The sequence below is a fragment of the Hesperophylax consimilis genome, chromosome 3 (genome assembly GCF_061612785.1).
Source record: "Hesperophylax consimilis isolate HC1 chromosome 3, BYU_Hcon_1.0, whole genome shotgun sequence".
In the NCBI taxonomy this organism is placed as follows: domain Eukaryota; kingdom Metazoa; phylum Arthropoda; class Insecta; order Trichoptera; family Limnephilidae; genus Hesperophylax; species Hesperophylax consimilis.
In genome coordinates, this window is record NC_142838.1 from 11,958,199 (window position 1) to 11,978,203 (window position 20,005).

Below are 20,005 nucleotides of genomic sequence, written 5' to 3' on the forward strand. Positions count from 1 at the left end.
ATTTTTTTTTTATTGAATAAATAGTTAATACATATCAACAAACAAGTCCTGCTAAGCTAATTGAATTGGCTTGTCAACAGGTGCTTAAAGTTTAGTTACATATACATTTTTATAAATTATAAAACAACTTGAATAGAACTTTTACAGAAACTAAAAATGTACTTCAAAATTATGAAGAATTTTTCAAATTATTTGAAACAGTTCGTCTTTATATTTTTTTCTGTCTGGAAATGTACCAACAAACAGAAATTAAAATTTCCAGTTCTGTAAAAATTCTATTAATGTTCTGTTTTTTTTTTTAAATTCAGTACTGTGAAGCAACTGGCCCATATAATAACAGAACTTGAATAGAACTTTCACAGAAAATGAAAATTATATTTGAAATATTTTTTTATTGTAATATAAGGAGTATAGATACATAAATATTTTACAATATTACATTTTAGATCATCATTGGTTATGTATATCTTATCAGAAAATAAAATATATTGTTGAACTTAGCAAAACAACCCGTCCTTTGTTTGGGGTAAATTAAATCAATGTTTTTACATGTCATAAAACAACGCACGTGCATCGTGCTTTATATCAACACAGTATTATCGACGCGCGCGTCCAGACCGCATTCTACTTGCATTGTGCATAATCTATCGCCCGCGTCGTTCGGCGTCCCCGACAACTCAAGTCTCTTATACACGGGCAGCTGCCCGGCGCCGCCGCAGTAAGCGTCCGTCGTCCGTCGGCGCTAGAGTAACGCAGACGTCGCGTCGCTTCTCCCCTGAACGCCGAATTATTTGACGTTTCTTAGTAAACAACACACCACCCGCTAGACAACATTCAGTGAACATCATTCTTTAATTTTCAACACAGAAACAATTTCTAACTTTATTTCTTCGATGTTTTAATATTTTACAATGCATTTGCACACGTTACACCGTTTAGTCAACGCCAGAGACATAACATATCGCCGTGTCAGTTTGAATTGAGCAATTTTGTTGGAATAAGTAGAAATTCTGTCCGCAGTTTTGTTTACAAAATCGTAGTCGGTTAAAATAACATCTGACTTGTGTCAATTTATTCATATATTATTGAATTGTTTGACGTTTGTGACAGGACAGCTGTATTGTTACATTGAATTAAGGTTTGTGAATTATGTCAAATACTTTTTTTGTGGAAAACAGTCAATTTACCGGCCTCTTAAATGAAGTGTAGCGTAATGTTGTCAAATCTTATTTTTACACATCAAAGGGCGAAAATTTATGTGATGTGAATATCATTAAACATACTAAATTCGGTTGTGTGTCTGTCCTGCGTAAATCTGGTTCAATGAACTCAAATTTACTATGGCTGTATGTGTCATTTTCAATACCAAAATAGGAATTGGTTATGTGAAGAATTCAGACAAGCAATAAAATACCTACATATTATTTAATATTTTTATCAGAAAAATATTTTCACTGTAATGGTAAAATTGGAACTGATTTGTCAAGAATTCGAACTATTCAGTAATTTTTCACGGGTTTACGCTAGTTTTTCCTAACGAAGTTCTAATCGTTTATTTGATACATTATTGACTGCTTTTTTCTACATTATAGTCCGAGTATTTGTATAGTCTCTTTTCAGTCGACAGAAAGTGATGATGTAGTGCAATTGTTCTCCATTTTTAAGTAAATAAGTACGAAATTGTAATTCCCCATTTCGTCTAAGACTGACAAAATATATCTCTCATTTCATAAACAAGTACTGCTTCTGTATTATATTCTGCTTTACTCAATGTGAACTGTTAGTGCATAACCTCATAACACTAATGGCTACCCCATAAGTATTCAAAACTAAAACAAAAATCTTTAGAGTAAAGACACCTTATTTTTTGGTAATTATTATTTTAGCACAATCAGTAAATCAAAACATAACATAATTCTACATGCCAAGGAATCAAAGAAAAACTTGTTCAAACATCATATTTTATGTCTTGTTTAGTAAATATTGTGGTCGATAAATTTTGAGAGCTTGCATGTTGTTACGATTAACAAGAAATTATGATTTTCTGGACTCATATGTTATAGTGTTTTTTTATGAATACAGTTTGAAGTATTTCCATGAAAGGGTTGGTCATTAATTGAGAGGGTGCGGTCAGACATTATTTTTAGTTGTTAAAATAAATGCGGTAGATGCGCTTGTGTTTTAGGTGTTCGGAGTCTTTTTAAAATAGATTTTATTTGAATAGATACATCTTTACTATTACACAGCATAATTTTCTTACAACCAACACGAGGTTAAGCAGACCCTACAGCATTTTGATTCTAGAAACTAAACGGTAAATTCCCATTTAGAGCACGGTAGATATTAAACACATGGACATTATTCTTAAAGTAGCTATGTAAACGTTCATTCCCAATCATAACATCGTCACCTCTTAAATTCTGTGAAATCATGCATGCTGTTGAAATTTAGTGCAACAATATGTCTGAGAACAAGATGGAATATTTGTATTTAATAAATTTAGACTAGTCAGAATATCACGAGGATATGTGTATGACGATGTATGAATGTGAATATAGCAAGAAGTGTGTGCCAAAACCGAGTTGCCTCTCCTCCAACCCCTGCGGACAAATGTCGTGATAGTTATTTAGTTAAATTTATCGTTGTATATTAGCATCTCGTTCCTTAGTATCGATTCTCCAATCCAGGCCACTCGCAATCTTCATTCCACTCGAATAACGAGTAGGTCAAACCACTCGTTGTTCATCGAAGCCTCGATTCTCGACAAATTATGACTTTTGATCTATATAAATAAAAATGAAAATATTCGTTTGTTCAAAGTCTTAAATCTCCGAAAGTTCTTTGCCGATTGCTTCGAAATTTTCTCTGACACCACGTTGCATTCAAATACGCTTGTGTTTTTATATACCTTTATTATATAGATGTCACCTGTGACAGGAAAAACATACTTAAAAAAAACAGCTCCATGTATTGTATGCAAGAGCAAAACGCGCTATTGTTTCTCTATCTGCACAGACAGACTAAGCCATAGCAACGCGTGTCGGGGAACAGCTAGTTAAAAATAAGAACTTCGACCAATTTATGTATTTTCGACGGCCATTGCGAGCGGCCTGGATTGAAGAATCGATACCCAGAAAGGAACAATGTTTACAAATTCACTACGCCTTTGACAAGGGTGGTATGTGTGACTTGTTTCATATGAGAAATTAGTACTTTGTATATGTATCCAACTCACCGTTGTCCTATTTTCCCCTCGAGTATGCAGAGGTAATGGAGCAACACAGTCCTCTACCCTGGCATAATACAATAACGTGGTTAATTCACTTTCGTACATCTGTTCATGCCATAGAATAAGAAGTAAAATAGAATTGCCTTCTATATAAATTTGAGTGGAAATAAATATGCCACTAACTTAGTAACCTTAGCAATGGTTCTAGACTTTTTTTCCCGCGGTCTATCTTTCTTATGATTGCCTGAAGTTGTACATCGCCATCCCATTTGAATTTCTTAGTGGTGGTGAAGCACAGTTTTGTATGGAAATACTGGCCTAAATTCGGCTAATATTTGGATGACGAAATACGTTCACTTCGCGGGTTATTCTTTATTTTATAGTTTATTTTATTTATTACAAGATAGGTAATACATTACAAAATGATAACAAATTTATAATGTATTATTCCCAGTGAGTTTATAAAACTCTTTTCGTATGTACACATGTACTGTGAAAATTTTTCATTAGAAAAAAAAACGTCGAAAATGTATAATTATTTTCAAATCTTATAGCATGACTCTCAGAGAAGGGATGTAATTATTAAAATCCGGTTTGACGTTACTTACGTGGGTCCACAATTAAAACACGTAACTTCACAAAACTTTTCAGGACATCGCCAAAACTTTGACTTGAGTGTAGTTACAAACAACGGTTTCGAAGGTACTTAATTTTAGAGTAAGAAAGGCTTTGGTTTGAAGTGAGAATTTCTATTTTTTTAAGAATCTCTTCAAATTATTAATTAATTAGGTTAAGAGGGGAATTGCAGGCCGCTTCCTGATAAACTTTTATTAAATTTCTAATATATCGGAACACGTGTTCGTGCAGCTACCTTTGCCTTGATAATACGATTAAATGCAAAAATATTAGGATTTTTTATGAATATGTGTTCTGACATCGTTATAATATAATCGTATTTTACTAAAAGTTTCACATGAAATCTATTAATTCTTTGGTTAAGGGCTTGTTATCCCATTTTCAACCGAATTACCAATAATTTTAAGAGATTCTTAATAAATTAAAAATACCTACTCATCAACATGTTTCAAAATCAAAGGTTTCTTAATTAGGATTATAGGTTTACTTTTCATCTGAATGAAGAAACAAAAAAAAAACATTATTATTTTAAAACTATAAATTAATCATTTTGAATTTTTGAATCAAGTGCTTCAAAAAAAACTTTTTTTTTTCATTTGAGTTTACAGTATAATTTTTCAAAATCAATTGTAAAAAACTAATCTCTTTCAATTTTCGGCCATTTTGTTTTTCAAATTTCAAAGAAATAAATGATTTTCTCCCTAGGGACTGAAGTCAACCGCTCTAACAACCGTGCCAAATCGCATTTGGGTAGGGCCGACATTTATGTCGCATATTAACTGCTGTAATGTCATCCAATTTTAGAAAAATGCGCATATGTCCGCTTGTGTATGGGTGATTGCTACCAAAAAGAGTGCACTATTATCGACAACGAGTCTATCTGCCGAGTGTCAGCTCATTCATCATTCTCTTCCAGTAATGGCAGAGGACACAATAACGGATGGTCAACTGGAGAGGATCCAACTTCTTTCTGGAAAGCCTGGAGAGAATTCGGAACTCATCCGAGCCATCACCGCTAAACTACTGCTGAAAGCGACCAGTCAAGGTAACAATACTCTCTAAATACTTATCCTCGTGAACAACCATTATCTTTCCTCATCTCCAAAGCAGTCTACCAAAGCTCCCCTGCTCTTGTCACGAGATTGATTTGTAGCTTAGTTAAAAATCTTAAGTATTTTAACGAGTTCTATGTTGTTTATCTTCTGCTCATAAAACAACCTTTAATTCTCGAGAAAGATATTAACTCTTCAGACGGCCTCCGTGGTCGAAGGGTAAAGGCTCTCGACTAGCAAGCCGAAGGTCGCGGGTTCAAATCCTGGCGTGCGCAAGTAAATTTTATTTGATTAATTTGTGTTATTTCACAATTTATTAATTAAAAATAATATAAAGTGTATTTGCGGCACGTTCCAGAGTGAAAAATTCTCTCAGTGTCGCCCTGGTGTAAGACCACCATTCAGAATTAACCGTGTTTGGTGACCAAATCTGAATAGCCAGGTACTCCCCCACCCTCTCCACTATTTTCAGCCTCATATTCATTTAAAATATCACTTGTTTAATATTGTCCTGAAAAGAAATGTTTTCCAACATATTTCCCATCAAAATAACAAACAAAAGAAGTAGCCTTAATCATCAAACATCACAGTAATTATGGCATTTTGGTGGGTTATGTTTTGCACACTCCAGTACCTACTCTACGCAACTGTGTGAAAAAATTGTAATAATATTTATTTATTAATTTTCGGGAAGTCGACAGTTTACATTTATTTCAGTTTGTACATAAGTATTATATAGCCAAAATAAAACCAATTATGGATTTCCTCCTTGTGACTTTACCTCTACTGAGACATATAGAGCATAATAAGGAATAAGTAAATTAAATTTGTAAGAAAAAAATATGAATTCAAAAATTTATACAAAACAAAAGATTATGTATAACGAAAAATTACAAAACAAAACATTTACCACTACATTTATAGCCATGTAGAAATAAATCAAATCATAATAGAAATATAAACAATAGAGACATAACATTATTCACAAACCATCAGAGAAATATTATTTTATGTACCTCTTGAATTTGGTAAGTTGGCAATTGAAAATATCCACCTTGGATAATACGCTATTTTAATTATTGCATAGTCTGTTCAGGCAATAATTCTGCTTAGAGTTCGTTTTGCATTGATCCAACCTGAACAGGACAGAAGAGCGTGTTGAACGCGCAGGTACATTGAATTTAAAATTATTTAGCAACTCTGGCCATTGAATATAATTCCTAACTACTTTATACAGGAATAGTGCATCCTTATGATGCCTCCGTACACTCAGTGAATCAATTTAAAAGAATAGGTACCTACTTATAAGGTTGTTACTAAACACTAGTTAATGTTATTATTTAAATGATCTACTTTCGTGAATTGTTTATTTTTGATTATTTTCTTCGACTCCTTGATCAGGGCCGGCCCTGATCCAAACGGCGCCTGGCGCAGGTAAGATTTTGGCTCCCCCTGTCAAAATTAGTTTTCACCAAAAATTTTCAAAAACCTTTTCTCTTTTTTAAAAATAACAACGAACCAAAAATGGGATTAATATTTATATCTAGTTTTCTTTCAAAATAGTTGTCGGTGCTGTGTTCAGTTAGTTCAAATTTGCTTTAAATTTAAGTGTTATTTTGAAATTTGAAGAACGGTGATCGATAGCTCGATGGGTACAACGCGACGCCTCGATTAACAATTGGACGAATCGATTTGATGGCCACGGCGGGTAGCTACTTAGCTATTCACTTTTTTACTGGAGTTTTGCTTTGTGAAAAGGTATGTTCTATAAATTTTAATGTTTATTGCATTTTAGCATAAAATATGACATTTTATGACCACTTAAAAACTAATGGAATTTCAAAAGATTACAAGAATTTAAGTGGAAGATATGGATCAGTGCCCTTGAGGTGATTTTTCACGAAATCAGCGCTATATAAATTAGCCAAATATCATTACTATTATAGCTACTAGTAGTACATTTTACTTACAATATTTTTTTCCTACTTCTCTTGATTCTATATGTATATCTAAAATAATATAATGTACACTCCTCTTCCAACCACAAGCTAATCCTTCTCTGGAAGAGTAGTAGTAAATATTGTCACTGTAAATTGTAAGCCTTATTACTTACATGTACTTTTTCCTTTAATAAATAAAAAAGGGTCAATTGAAATAAGTAGGAACTGATTCGGTAGAGATGAAGACATTAAGCAATCCAAGCGAAATATTTTAAGGTGTTAGAGACAGTTAGTTAAGACCCCTAACAAATGCAATTTTTTTTTCAATATCCTTTTGAGTAAAACCTTAAAGTGTAATATTTATTAATTGAAGATAAAATTGGCGACATACATAAATATAGCAGCCAATAAAAATGTGCGTTAAGAAATTGAAGATAATGTTGGTAGTTCTTAGTTATTATAAAGTTAAATATGATCGAAGGGGATAGGGTCAAATTAGCTCAGTGGTAGAGCAAAGCCCCAGCAAGGTAAGGGTCCTGGGTTCAATCCCTAGATGCAACCGAATTTTTTATGATTTTTCTTTTTCAAATTTCGGTTTTATAATCTCCAATCAAATATTGTCTTCAATTCTTAAAGATGCGATAAACTTTATTCAACTAAATGAGTTTCCATTGAACACATATTAATAATAATTATTATTATTGGATTATTTGTATAGCGCCGTTTCCGTGAGAAAATCACCTCAAGGGTTTAGGTATTTTTTTATTCAACAAATTTTTACGTTTTATAAATTTTAAAATAGGTATTCCAGCAATTATGTTGAACTACAACACTCTGTTGAATTATATGAATATGCTCAAATTGTCAGACAGAAGAATTTTCACTGATTTCGTATTTCTTATATAATATTCTAAATGATTTAGTTGATGTTCCGGTATTGCGAGAATTGATAAGCTTCCGGATTTTACAACGTAATACAAGAAGTCAGGATTTATTTTAGTGCGAAAATTCTGGGTCTATTCATATGTATTCCTCTTTGCCCAGAATACTAATGGAGGGAAATATAAAATCTTGTTAATGCAGCAATTAAGTTATGTACAATAAATAATGTATATTTCTTAATATTCATATGTAAAAGCCCCGAAAAAGGGCGTTAATTAATAAATAAATATAAACTGTTCGATATTATGGATTTTCTTACTGTGAGTTATCAATCAATATAGCTTTCTACAGTATAGATGCACGGAAACAACTTTCTGTGATTTATAAATTAATATAGCTTTCTACAGCATAAATGCTCGCAAACAACTTTCTGTGGATCATAAATCAATATTGCTTTGTACAGCATAAATGCCCGCAAACAACTTTATGTGGGTTATAAATCAATATAGCTTTTTACAGCATAAATGCTCGCAAACAACTTCCCGTGGATTATAAATCAATATAGCTTTCTACAGCATAAATGCTCGCAAACAACTTTCTGTGGATCATAAATCAATATTGCTTTGTACAGCATAAATGCTCGCAAACAACTTTATGTGGGTTATAAATCAATATATCTTTCTACAGCATAAACGCTCGCAAACAACTTTCAGTGGATTATAAATCAATGTAGCTTTCTACAGTATAAATACACTCAAATAACTTTGCAAACAAACTGTTTTCAAACAATTTTATAAACTCGCTGCACATTATCTGCAGAGTGGATATTGTACGGGACGTGTTAGCCTGCACAAGAGAAAACTGTAAAATATAAGCACCGGCACACATTTACCTTTGTCCTGTGTAATGATTCAAATAAAGCACTTGAGGTATTTCATTTGAACCATTACAGAGTTATTTAAAATATCATAAAAATGCAGGGAATATCGACTATTGTAATATGTTTGCCTCAATGAATGCGTCTTGAGAAAGACGATATATTCGAAATTTGTAATTTGCTTTTGAAAAGAACGCCTTTATAAAGGCGGTTGTTTTTATTGCGGATAAAACTCCTTGTATTCGTCCAAGGTCAGTCAGTAACGGCTCTGTGACATCGGGGCCAGTGAGCAGGACCGCACGCTGGAGGGAAGGCTCTCCGGGACTGGCTGGCAGGCGGGCTGGCAGGCGGGCTGGCTCAGTCGGCAACGTTCAGTCCCCTCGATCCAGGGAATATCGACTCTTGTATGTTTGCATAAATGAATGCGTCTTGAGAAAGACGATATATTCGACATTTGTAATTTGCATATTGAAAAGAACGCTTTTATAAAAGCGGTTGGTTTTTATTGCGGGTGCAACTTCTTGTAATATGATATTTTGTCTTATTTTTTGATATTACTAATATATTTTTTTATAACTCCATAACTCTTTATATAAATAAGTTTGCGAGCTGAATACTACTGCGTTATTCTAGGAAGTTTATTAAAAAGAAACTGTGCGAATTTCTGAACGCCGGAACTCACCAATCACGCGTTTTTACGAACATCGGAACAAAAGCAAAATTGATTATACGTAAATATCGCCCAACAAACCATAAAATAATAATTGACAGATTGAAATTGTGTTATCGGTTAACGAATTGTTTTAAAATTCCGATAATGCATTTATTTCCCAAACAACCTTTCTGGATAAGGTTGTTTAAATGGATAGGTACCTACGCTATTATTGAACCCAAGGCAAATTGAAAACTTATTACAAAAGCCTTCGAAAACTTTTATACTGCCGATGTATTCAGTTTTCCACATGTGAAGTTTCTTGCGGAATAAAATAATTCCCTACCATGACAATAAAACATAAATTATCGACAGGCTTGCACGTGATCCGAGGAGTACTTGCGTGTTACATGTTAGCTGAACTTTACTGACACACTCTCTTATTAAAACTATTTTAAGTATATTTGGCATTCGACAATAATGTTAAGAACGTTCATATTATAATGTGCAATGCTTAGAAATTGCGACACTTTTGATGCACACTTTAATGATTTGCTTAATCTTCAATGAAAATGATTTTTCACGTCATGAGCGGTCACATAATCCTTGCTGTATTTTATTAATATGGTATTAAGAGACGTACTTGACTCACTTTGACCACTGATTCCCTTGAAATTTTTGGAGTAAATAATGTCTAAACGAAATTTTGGCCTCCTGTGACATTCTTGCTTTTTGGTGTATGACAGTTAGGGTTGGGGTGGGGGGTTATGAGGTTACTCGGCTTAGTTACCAGTGACGAAAAAAAAAATTGCGTTTATAAAAGGGAAAAAAAATAAAACATTAAAAGTGTCACCGGAGACCAAAATTTCATTTGCATTTTTTACTCCAAATAATGTCAGGATTCACTGGTTAAAGTAAGTCATGTACCTACATCTTTGAACACCCTATATATTTTGAGTCTCAATCCCAAATTTTAAAATGTTTCCCTATCGGAATTTAGAGAGAATCATTTTACAAAAACTTGAAAAACTTCTTAAACAAAGAAATCTGAAGTCCTGAAAATTTATGCATTTTCTAGGCTTTTTTTAAATATTTGCATATCAAAATATTCACGCAATGATTAAATATATTGGACCAAGTTATCATTTCGGATTTTTTTAAATCGTGAATATGAAATTCATTAAAAATGATGAGGTTCGTGATTTTTAAGTTAAAAAAACGAAAATTATTATTTTGAAGTTCGACCAAAAAATCGTATTAATGATTTGAAAAAAAAATGATTTTTAGGTTTTTTTGTATCAAAAATCACGATTTGCGTGATTTCAAAGTTTACTAACAAATCTGTCGCCTTAAGTAATAATATGAATCTTTTAGAAGTCTGAAAGAGGGTCCTGTCGCTGAATTACGGTTGAAACATTTGAAAATACACCTCGCCATGTTTGCGTGACGCGATGTGTCATATTGCTTGATAAAAGTAATATTGCGTGCTAGCTTCTATCCCCTGTCCTAATCCGCAAACTTACTCTAGAACTTTTACAACCAATCTCATTTCCGGCCAAAGTATTTGCTGCCTTGATAGATATTTCATATATACTATTTTGTGCCTATTTTTTATGCTTCCATCAATCAATATATTAATAATATCCTGGTTTTTATTGAAATCTAAAAAAAGAATCACGATTTATGTGACTGCCGTCGAATTGATCTTTTAGATAGTTGGTCTCGAATAATAAAAAAAAATAAGAAGTAATGTGTTAAGCAGAAGACAGGGTTGAATTCTAAAAAGCAAAGAATACACTTTTATTTATTTATCTATTTGTCTTTTTAACCACTCGAGCTATTAGTTTCATATATAAATATATATATATACATTTACAATATTATTTAACTAATACCATTCCTCAACATATTAACATGAAAACATATGAAACTGCTTACTGCGATTTAAAGCCAATGAATCCACCTACATTTCACCGTCTATCCCAAATATTAAGTTCTATAAATTTGGTATATTATGACTAGAGACCGGATTATATGCAACAAAAATAGCCCAAAATATGCATGCAAATATGCAATAAAAATAGCTAAAATATGCACGAAAATCCATAAAAAGGGTCAAAATATGCAACATGAAATAATAAAGGAAGTCGTATTTTTTATTATTTTTTTTTATTTTAGTAAGCTATTAGTTCTTAAGGATAACAATTATATTTTCGAAAATATCAATTATAAAATGTATTTAAAAATAAAATTTAGAATTTACCTTTAAAAACGTATATGACTAAGTATATGACTAAGACTAGGATTACATGGAGATAAATGATGGACTTGCCAAACGTCACAGCGGTGCTGCCAGGGTCTCTTATCTATGTGAGGTGTCAGCGCTTTATTAGCAGCAGATACATACCTGGACGCTGTTGTTGGACACGGTGGACTCTCTTACTGCAGCAGCTGGTCCAGTTCCTTCACCACTTAGGATTCTTGCTGCAGAGTCTCCATCTTCTATCTTCGTAGAACGTCACAGCGGTGCTGCCAAGGTCTGGTATCTGTGAGAGGATAGTGTGTCAGCGCTTTATTAGCAGCAGACACATACCTGGACGGATGACGAACCTCGTGCTGGCACTGTTGGTGGACGCGGTGGACTCTTTCGCTGCAGCAGCTGGACCAGTTTCTTCACCACCTGGGATTCTTGCTGCAGAGTCTCCATCTTCTATTTTCGTGTCACCTGTTCCTTTACTACATTTTACTTAACTTAACTTCACTCTATTTTTGTAATATTTATATTTTCTGTAATATCTGCATCAACTGTAAAGCGCCCCTGAGGTGATATCTCACAAAAGCGGCGCTATACAAATTATCCAATAATAAATAAATAAATACTGTTCTAAATTTTCTGTAGACAAATTGTGTCTTCGATCGCTTAATATATTTTTGTAAGCGGAAAAGGAACGTTCTACGTCTACTGATGTGGCTGGACAGAATTTAAATTTGGGTGCGATTTTTGAACTTATTGTTCCGGGCAAAATTTCACCTGCCCCGTTGATGAAGTTATCAATTTGGCACAAAGGTTCAAACCCTGGGTTATTCAGTATGTTTTCAAATTTTTCTTTGAGTTTACTCGGGAATAGCTTTGGCAACGAGGAATTCATAAGGCGAATTTCCTTCACAACCTGAATAGATGCATTCAACGCCAATCCATGAGTTTCAAGCATTTTTATACTTGCAGGTATATAAGCAAAATGAGTGGTAATTAGATTGTTTTTTTTAATACTGGCGTCGTCAAACGATTCTTTGCACTGGAAAACTGCAAAAGCCTCTGCACTATCGAAGTCATTGATAACACCCTTGATGGCTTCAAAATGTCCATGGTAAAACATCGCAGCTTCGATCCATGTACTCCAACGTGTTATTACTGGCTCAAGAGGTTGTTCTAAGAACGAACAGGGGTTGGAATAGCCGCACTTTAAAGGGCTATTCCACACAGATAAAGTATAAATGAATTATATGGCTTGTGACAGGCGATGCAAAAACACAATACATAACGTTAATTCACAATCAACTTACCGGTGAAATGATGGTGAAATCTGCATAAGCCTCATCTGTCAACACTGGAACGGGATTGTCGTTCGTTATCACTCGTTATTTTAGACTAAATTGCGATAAAAAATACGTATTACGATTATTCCGATAACACAACCGGGGATCGATATTGACAGGACGAACCGTTTTTGTGCAACTGGCTCGGCTCACGGCTATCCGTCGTTTTAGCTGACTTGTGCGAATTTAAACTACACAGTTCAAATTCTGACGATACGATTGGTTAGTACACGGCCTGTCAAAAGCAATTGGCGTTACGGAACAGGAGGTAAATGGATATTTGGCAGTTTTTCTTTGTAGGCCTTTATACGAGCAGGCGCCTTAAAAAACACTTTCTTTGCTGATGAAATCAGGTTATTTACATTCGCAAACGTGGATCTCACTTCTTCGGCGAGTCTGTGAATTCCGTGAGCAAAACACGTCACATGAATCAAATTGGGATAAAATACTTGGAGGGCTTTGCCTGCTTTGATCATATAGGGGGCAGCATCTGAGAGCAACACATACACATTTTCATCCGCAGAAGATTCAGGAAATATTTTTTTTATACCCTCATTCACAAATCTGGCGATCGTAGAATGATTTGCCTTTTCAGGTTCTCTGCAGGCCACCAAATAAGAAGGTGAAGGTTCAAGTTTTAATGCACCAACAATCAAATTTGCAATATAACAGCCGCAAGTGTCGGTGGTTTCGTCAGCTGAAATCCATATGATGTTATCCTTGAGTTCATTGCGTATTTCTTCCAGCACATGTAGATAAATTGATGGAATGTAATTTTTACGTAAAGTAGATTCATCCGGTATATTTTGATTTATGCAATATTTTCTGAGAAAATCCTTCAAGGCAGGATTTGTCAGTTTGTATAGAGGGATATTGCTTGCAAGAAATGCTTCACATAGATCCATGCAAAAGTGATTTTGTTGTTTACCTTTGGAGGTTACTTCACTGTTACTGCTACTTACCACTGTAAAAACTTGTTGTCGTGGGCCCTTCTTCTGCACTCCTGTGATATGAACACTGGTTTTGACATGCTAGTCTATTTGGAACTTTTTTGTGCTAGAAATGTTTTTCTCGCAAACTCGGCAGTATAAAACTTTTCCGTCGTATGTAAATATTCCAGGATATTCAGCTATCCACGTATGTGCACTTTTTTTATACTCTCATACGAATGAATGAATTGTTTTCGGCAATTAGCCGAATTAAGCCGAGTAGGCGCGAGCGCAGGCGAAGATGAGAGAGGTTCCCCCCCGCTCCGGCCGCCGGCCGTAGCGATCAGTAAGATCAGTTATCAGTTCTTCGCTCAGCTTTGCTGGCCGCGCGCCTTGCTATCTGACGTCTATAGTGTCGCTATGTGAGGCATCTGAACGAATTCAAGCGTAAATATGCAAGATCTCAAATTATTTGCTAAAATATGCAACTACCGCTGAAAAGGGTCTAAATATGCATTTGCATATGCAAATATGCAAATGCATATAATCCGGTCTCTAATTATGACAGAAGGCATGTTTAAATTCTTAACCCTTCGGGTCTCGGTAGGAGATTACTAGCCACAAACATCATATTCCATTAGAACCTCTGAATGACAGGGGGTCGTCCATACATTATAAAAGTATTTTAATCTTTTTTTCTATGATGCGTAAAGAGGTGATTTATTCACCATTGGTAAGATAAATATTTTTTTTAAGTTTGTAGGTATCAAATATTTTTACCGAATTACATGAATAAAATATGTCAAAGTGCGTGATTAGTGAATCAGCAGGATTTTTTCATTGACAGTTGAAAGTTAAAAAAATTTTTGGTATAAACTGCATAAAAAGTGAAGTGACAGTTTTCTTACTAATTACCCACACAAAAGAAATGTGTTCTATAATTATTGAATTCTTACAAAATAGTATTTCTTTTAACGAGAACTTCAAAAATAAGAAATATATAACATATTTTAGATACCTTGGAAGCATTCCGAAATTCTGTGAAATTTCACCATGTCGTGGGGACTTGTTGGTAAAATTATATTCAAACCTGAAAGGTTAAAAGGCAAAGATTATACTTTTATTTATTTATCTATTTGGCCTGTTTATTTGACTTATTAGCTGGGTTATTCTGTCAAAAACGCATATTCTTAAAATATTGAATAGTTGTTACCATCATCATAACTTGAATGTTAAAGGCCTTACACACCTCCCTGCAATCGGAGGCAATATCGAGGTAGAGGTGAGGAACACCCTAGATTGCTTCGTTGATCACCGCGTGAGTAGGCAAATTGGCCCTCACTCTGAAATCGGGACCGGCGATCCCACGACATCGGGTCGGCTCGCGTTGAGTCACCTAATGTGTAGTAAAATTCTATTGATTTTAATGTGTTACGTTGCGGCAGGGACAGATGTGTAGAGAAGACGCCAATTTTACCCCCCACCACCACTCTCCATAAATGGCCTCCGATTGCATGGAGGTGTGTAAGGCCTTTTAGATTGATATAATATTTTCATTTTAATAATGGCCTAGAAAGTAAACTATAAGCATACATATTTAGAATCTTTAATCTCTCAATAGTATAAAATAAAGTCGCTATCCGCGTCTGTCTATTTATACGCTTAGTTCTTCGATAGGGTTTTCTTTTTAATTTAGAGAACGTTTATACATAAAATAAAAGCATTATATATTATCACGCTTTATCCATTGATGTATTAAATTTAGATGAGACATGAAGTAAAAAATGGCTTCCGCTTTTTTGCCTCCAACTAAACTCTCCCAACGCTCGAACTAAAACTTCCGAATTCTACGAAAAACTACGCGCACCGCTGATCGAGTTTTAATAGTGGAGCAAGTATCGACTAGATATTAGTAGGCAGTAGCGCCTCTAATTTTACCTCTATGGCTTTATCACAAAATTATTAGAAAAGAATATGAAAATGATTAACAAATAAAGCAATATTTTTTGTTGGAATACTGCAATAGACTTTTGAGCTGGCCCAGTTTGTTAGATACCTTCATAAGTCAAAAATATATTTTTTAAATCCCGTCATTATCGACGATCTTTCAATTGATATTATCGTTATTTTTCTGTCTGCCTGTCATATTTTATATAAGCAGACCTTTTGATTTTATAGAAATCTTTCCAAACTTTAGATAAATTTAAATGTTGAATATTTTGACAACTAATAAATGTCGAATAATCTCTTGCAATTTTGGAACAAAAATAAGTTTTATGGCAAATAAATATTGTTTACAAAAGTTTTAATGATTATTTCACTGTAATATAGAAGTATTTATACATATATGTAGTTTTTTTATGGAAAAACGTAGTAATTATAGTTGATTATAAACGGTGAATCCTGGAGCAATTGAGTTATTATGGACTCTCAGGAAGAAACAAGAGGTAAGATTCGAGAACGCAGATAAGGAACGTTGGAAATTCTATTAATGAGTAACTTAGTGCAGTAGTCGTGAATAAAAAAAATTATTGAAAGAAGCGATGCTTTCAGTCCACCGCGGAGTTATGGTACTAATCCTGATGAGGCATTTGACTTAAGGATGGGAATTAGGCAACTGACTGAACACATTAGAAATTAAATTTATAAGCCGTTTACCAAACCAAATAATGAAGGAGGTATGAATACGATGCAATGCAGTAATAAACATGTACAGGAAATGAACAGAGAAAGGGTGTCAATAGAATGTAACACGTCGAGCAAGTGAAGAAGTCAAGGAGAAAAGAGTTGCCGTCGTTCCAGGAAAAAAGTGCATACAAGAAGTTAAGTAACTTTACTTATTGTGTTGTGTCTCCCTGGTCGAGGGGTGAGGCTCTCGACTAGCAAGCCGGAGGTCGCGGGTTCAAATTCCGGAGTGCGCAAGTAAATTTCATTTGATTAATTAATGTAATTTCACAATTCACTCATTTAAAATAATTTATACTATATTTGCAACAGGACCCACGGTGTAAGATACTCTCCGTGAAAGACCACCATTCAGAATTTAAACGTTGCTTGAAATGGCTTTGGCCGTCTTTGGTGACCATATCTGAACAGCCGGGTATTTCTCCGCCTTCCTCTTCCCCATCTTCTCCCCACTACCTTCAGCCGCATAATGTACCCCGTTTTGGAATGCCATAGTATCACTGGCTCCAGAGGGATGGGAGCAGTTGGGATTCTTATGCGGTTTCACATAAAAAACAAAAATAAATTAAATGTCAACAGTCGGCAGTTATTTCAATTTTACCTATTACAAGTAGGTTCTACAAAACACCTTTAATGAATTCAAAATTTAAAAATATATATGTAATTCTATTTATTTATGTTAATTTATAAGTGAAATTATGTACATATATTATTTCAGTGGAACAGTAATCAAAAGTACAATTTATTTTAAAATTATATATGAAAACCCATGCAGGAGAAAAGCATCATGCTAACCTTAATTGTTAATATTACTGAAATACGTTATTATAGCCTTCTTGTAACTATATTCCATCTAGTTGAAATAAACTAATATAGGTACAAGTGGGTACCTAAATAACTTCGGAATTTATTCGTATCGGCTACCTGTATCCAAATATCTGCAATGCAGGCAATGATTGTGTGGTGCATATTAAGTGATGTTGCGCCTGTACAATATAATGCTGTGGAGATATATCAGCCGAACTGCGATTTTTGGCCATTTGAACGTTTATGTTATTGCTCACGAACGTTCCCTAATAGTCCTTGACTCAAATGGCCAATTCCCCCAAAATTCAAAAGTAACGGGGCGTATTATTCATGTTCATTACTTTCTTCGGCTACATTAAACAAAACTTCGTGTTGAAAGACAACTTCACTGAAAAAAAACTCATCGCGTGATGCTATCACCCACGGGTTTACACTCAAAAATATACTTACAAAATATATAAATGAATAACTTCATGGTTTTGCCAAATAGTAGATACATAATATTCTAGTTGGTGCATGAAACTTTGATTTAGTTTTTAATTGTCTCTGCTTTATGATATAAGTTTTCACAATAATCGTAAAAGCTTACACCGGTGACATTCTGTTGGTTATTTTAATGATAGAACTTTGTGATGAAAATCATAAAAAATACATTTACAAAACGATTTTCTGGAATAATATCGGTTGTGAAAAGGCAAAATGGATTACTAGTATCATGGCAGGTGAATAAGTTATTTATATTTGATTTCTATTTGTAATTGATTTGAATGAGAATGTAACGAAGTTTTAGAAATCTGGATATTCAGAGTTGATAAGTTAACACTATGGTATTCAAATTTATTGGTATTACTATTTAATTGTATTAGTATTTAATGTTATTACTATTTAATGGTATTAATGGTGTTACTTATAAAATAAATTAACTATAATGAGATATTTTAACGTAGTTTTGTAATTGAAACCTAGTATTCCAAACAAAAGGTGTTTAGTTAAAAAAGAAAACTCCCATTTTTTTTTTATAATTCATATTTTTATATCATTTATTTGTTCGCTAGCTATACCTTGTGTGCAGATAGAAATACAACAGCGCCTGTTGCTTTTACGTCCAATAGATGGCGCTGATTTTTTTTTTTTTTTTCAAAAAAACATGATTTTGTGTTTTTTTTTTACCTGTCACGGGTGACATCTATATAATATATGTATAAAAAAAGACACATATTCGAATGCCACGTTGTCTCAAAATTCCAAAGCAATCGGTGTGGACCTTTCTTAGATTTACGATTTTGAACAAACGAACATTTACATAATAAAATAAAATAATTTTTGTTTTAATACCACGGGTTTTTAATAATTTTTAGAACCGACCGGTTTCGCTTTACTCAAGCATCTTCAGGGTACAAATTACGGTCAGTTCTAAAAATTATTAAAAACTCGTGGTTTTAAAACAAAAAGTATTTTATTTTATTAAATATGTCAAACCACAAAGTGATTGCTTTCTACAAGAACATTTACATTTTTATTTATATAGATAGATGAATGTGGTTAGATTTATATTGTTACAATATAAGGTTGACAGGTAAAATATCTACCTCAATAAATCATGATCCGTGTCGAGGAGCAATAAGTAAAAGTATTTGACGAATACTTGAGAAATTCGACTTATTCCCCTCCGCCTTGACAGAATAAACATAAATCATAAATCATAAATCGTCATAAATCATAAATCATACGTGTTTTTTTTCTTAGCTCATTTTTCTTCGCCTTTAAAAATGAATTCTGTAAGCTCAACACCTTCTGCATTGTAGCGACTCTTTATTGGTTTTGAATAAAAAGTCATAAACATTTTGTTATTTTACGAATCAGATGATCCGAAAAGAATACAATACCGAAGATGTGAGGGTTATTAATTCATTTAATTTTATAGGTAAACTCATTTATATTATATATATCGCTAGGTTATTCCCATGGTATTATGTAAGAACCTACTGAAAGTAAAGAATTGAAATAGAGAGGAATGGAAGAAAAAGTCTCAGGAGAATAAATGACGCAAGTCAATAAAGAGGTCGGATACGTCCCAGGACGATACAGCACGATTAATTTAATCAAATACACGAAGAAACCTTTCTGATATAAAATATTATTATTTTACTAAAAATGTGGTAAAATTATTCGTTTTCCTGTTAAAAATGGGATCGGAGGTCTATAACGAATGATTGGAGGACAAATTTCATAAAAAAACTATCAGTAAAGCACGAATATGTTATGGGGAAGTCGAAACACATCATCTTGAAAATTATGATATTTTTGCATCTCGTCCACTATATTTATTCGGACAAGGCCACGTGCGTGAACACGTGTTCAAATATTTGACTAGGAAATGGTCGCGCAGTCACATTTTTAATAAAAAGCTGTACTCATTTTTCAAAATAATATAAGTCAAAACAAAAGTTTCAATAGGTATTTCGTTGTTTGGAAGAACAGATATTTTACTCAAAATAACAGAAATTTATATTTTTTTTTCCTCTAGGTACATTTTATTTTTACATTTTATAATTATCTTTTGAATAGTGTGATCCAGAGTCGCAACTACTCTCAACCGTTTGGAGCCAGTGAGACTATAGCATCCCCTATTAGGGTATGTTGTGAGGCTGAATGTAGCAGGGAAGGGAAAGAGATGGGTAAGAGGGAGGTGGGAAAGTACCTGGCTGTTCCGATCTGG

The 20,005-nt window shown here is 33.7% G+C and overlaps 1 protein-coding gene across 4 annotated transcripts in view; it reads left to right on the plus strand.

Moving 5' to 3' along the window:
- Positions 1 to 869: 869 nt before the first annotated feature.
- Positions 870 to 20,005, plus strand: part of LOC149424948 (cytosolic carboxypeptidase 1-like) — a 190,984-nt gene continuing 171,848 nt past the window's right edge. For 3 of the 4 annotated variants that reach the window (XR_016304993.1, XM_089648199.1, XM_089648223.1), the window contains exons 1-2: positions 870 to 1,138; positions 4,782 to 4,910. Coding sequence is in view for 3 of the 4 variants with exons in the window: in XM_089648199.1 (XP_089504325.1) it covers positions 4,784 to 4,910 (127 nt within the window). In the remaining variant the exon portion in view is untranslated. The remainder of the gene's footprint in view (positions 1,139 to 4,781; positions 4,911 to 20,005) is intronic. The other variant, XM_089648213.1, reaches the window with a different exon arrangement.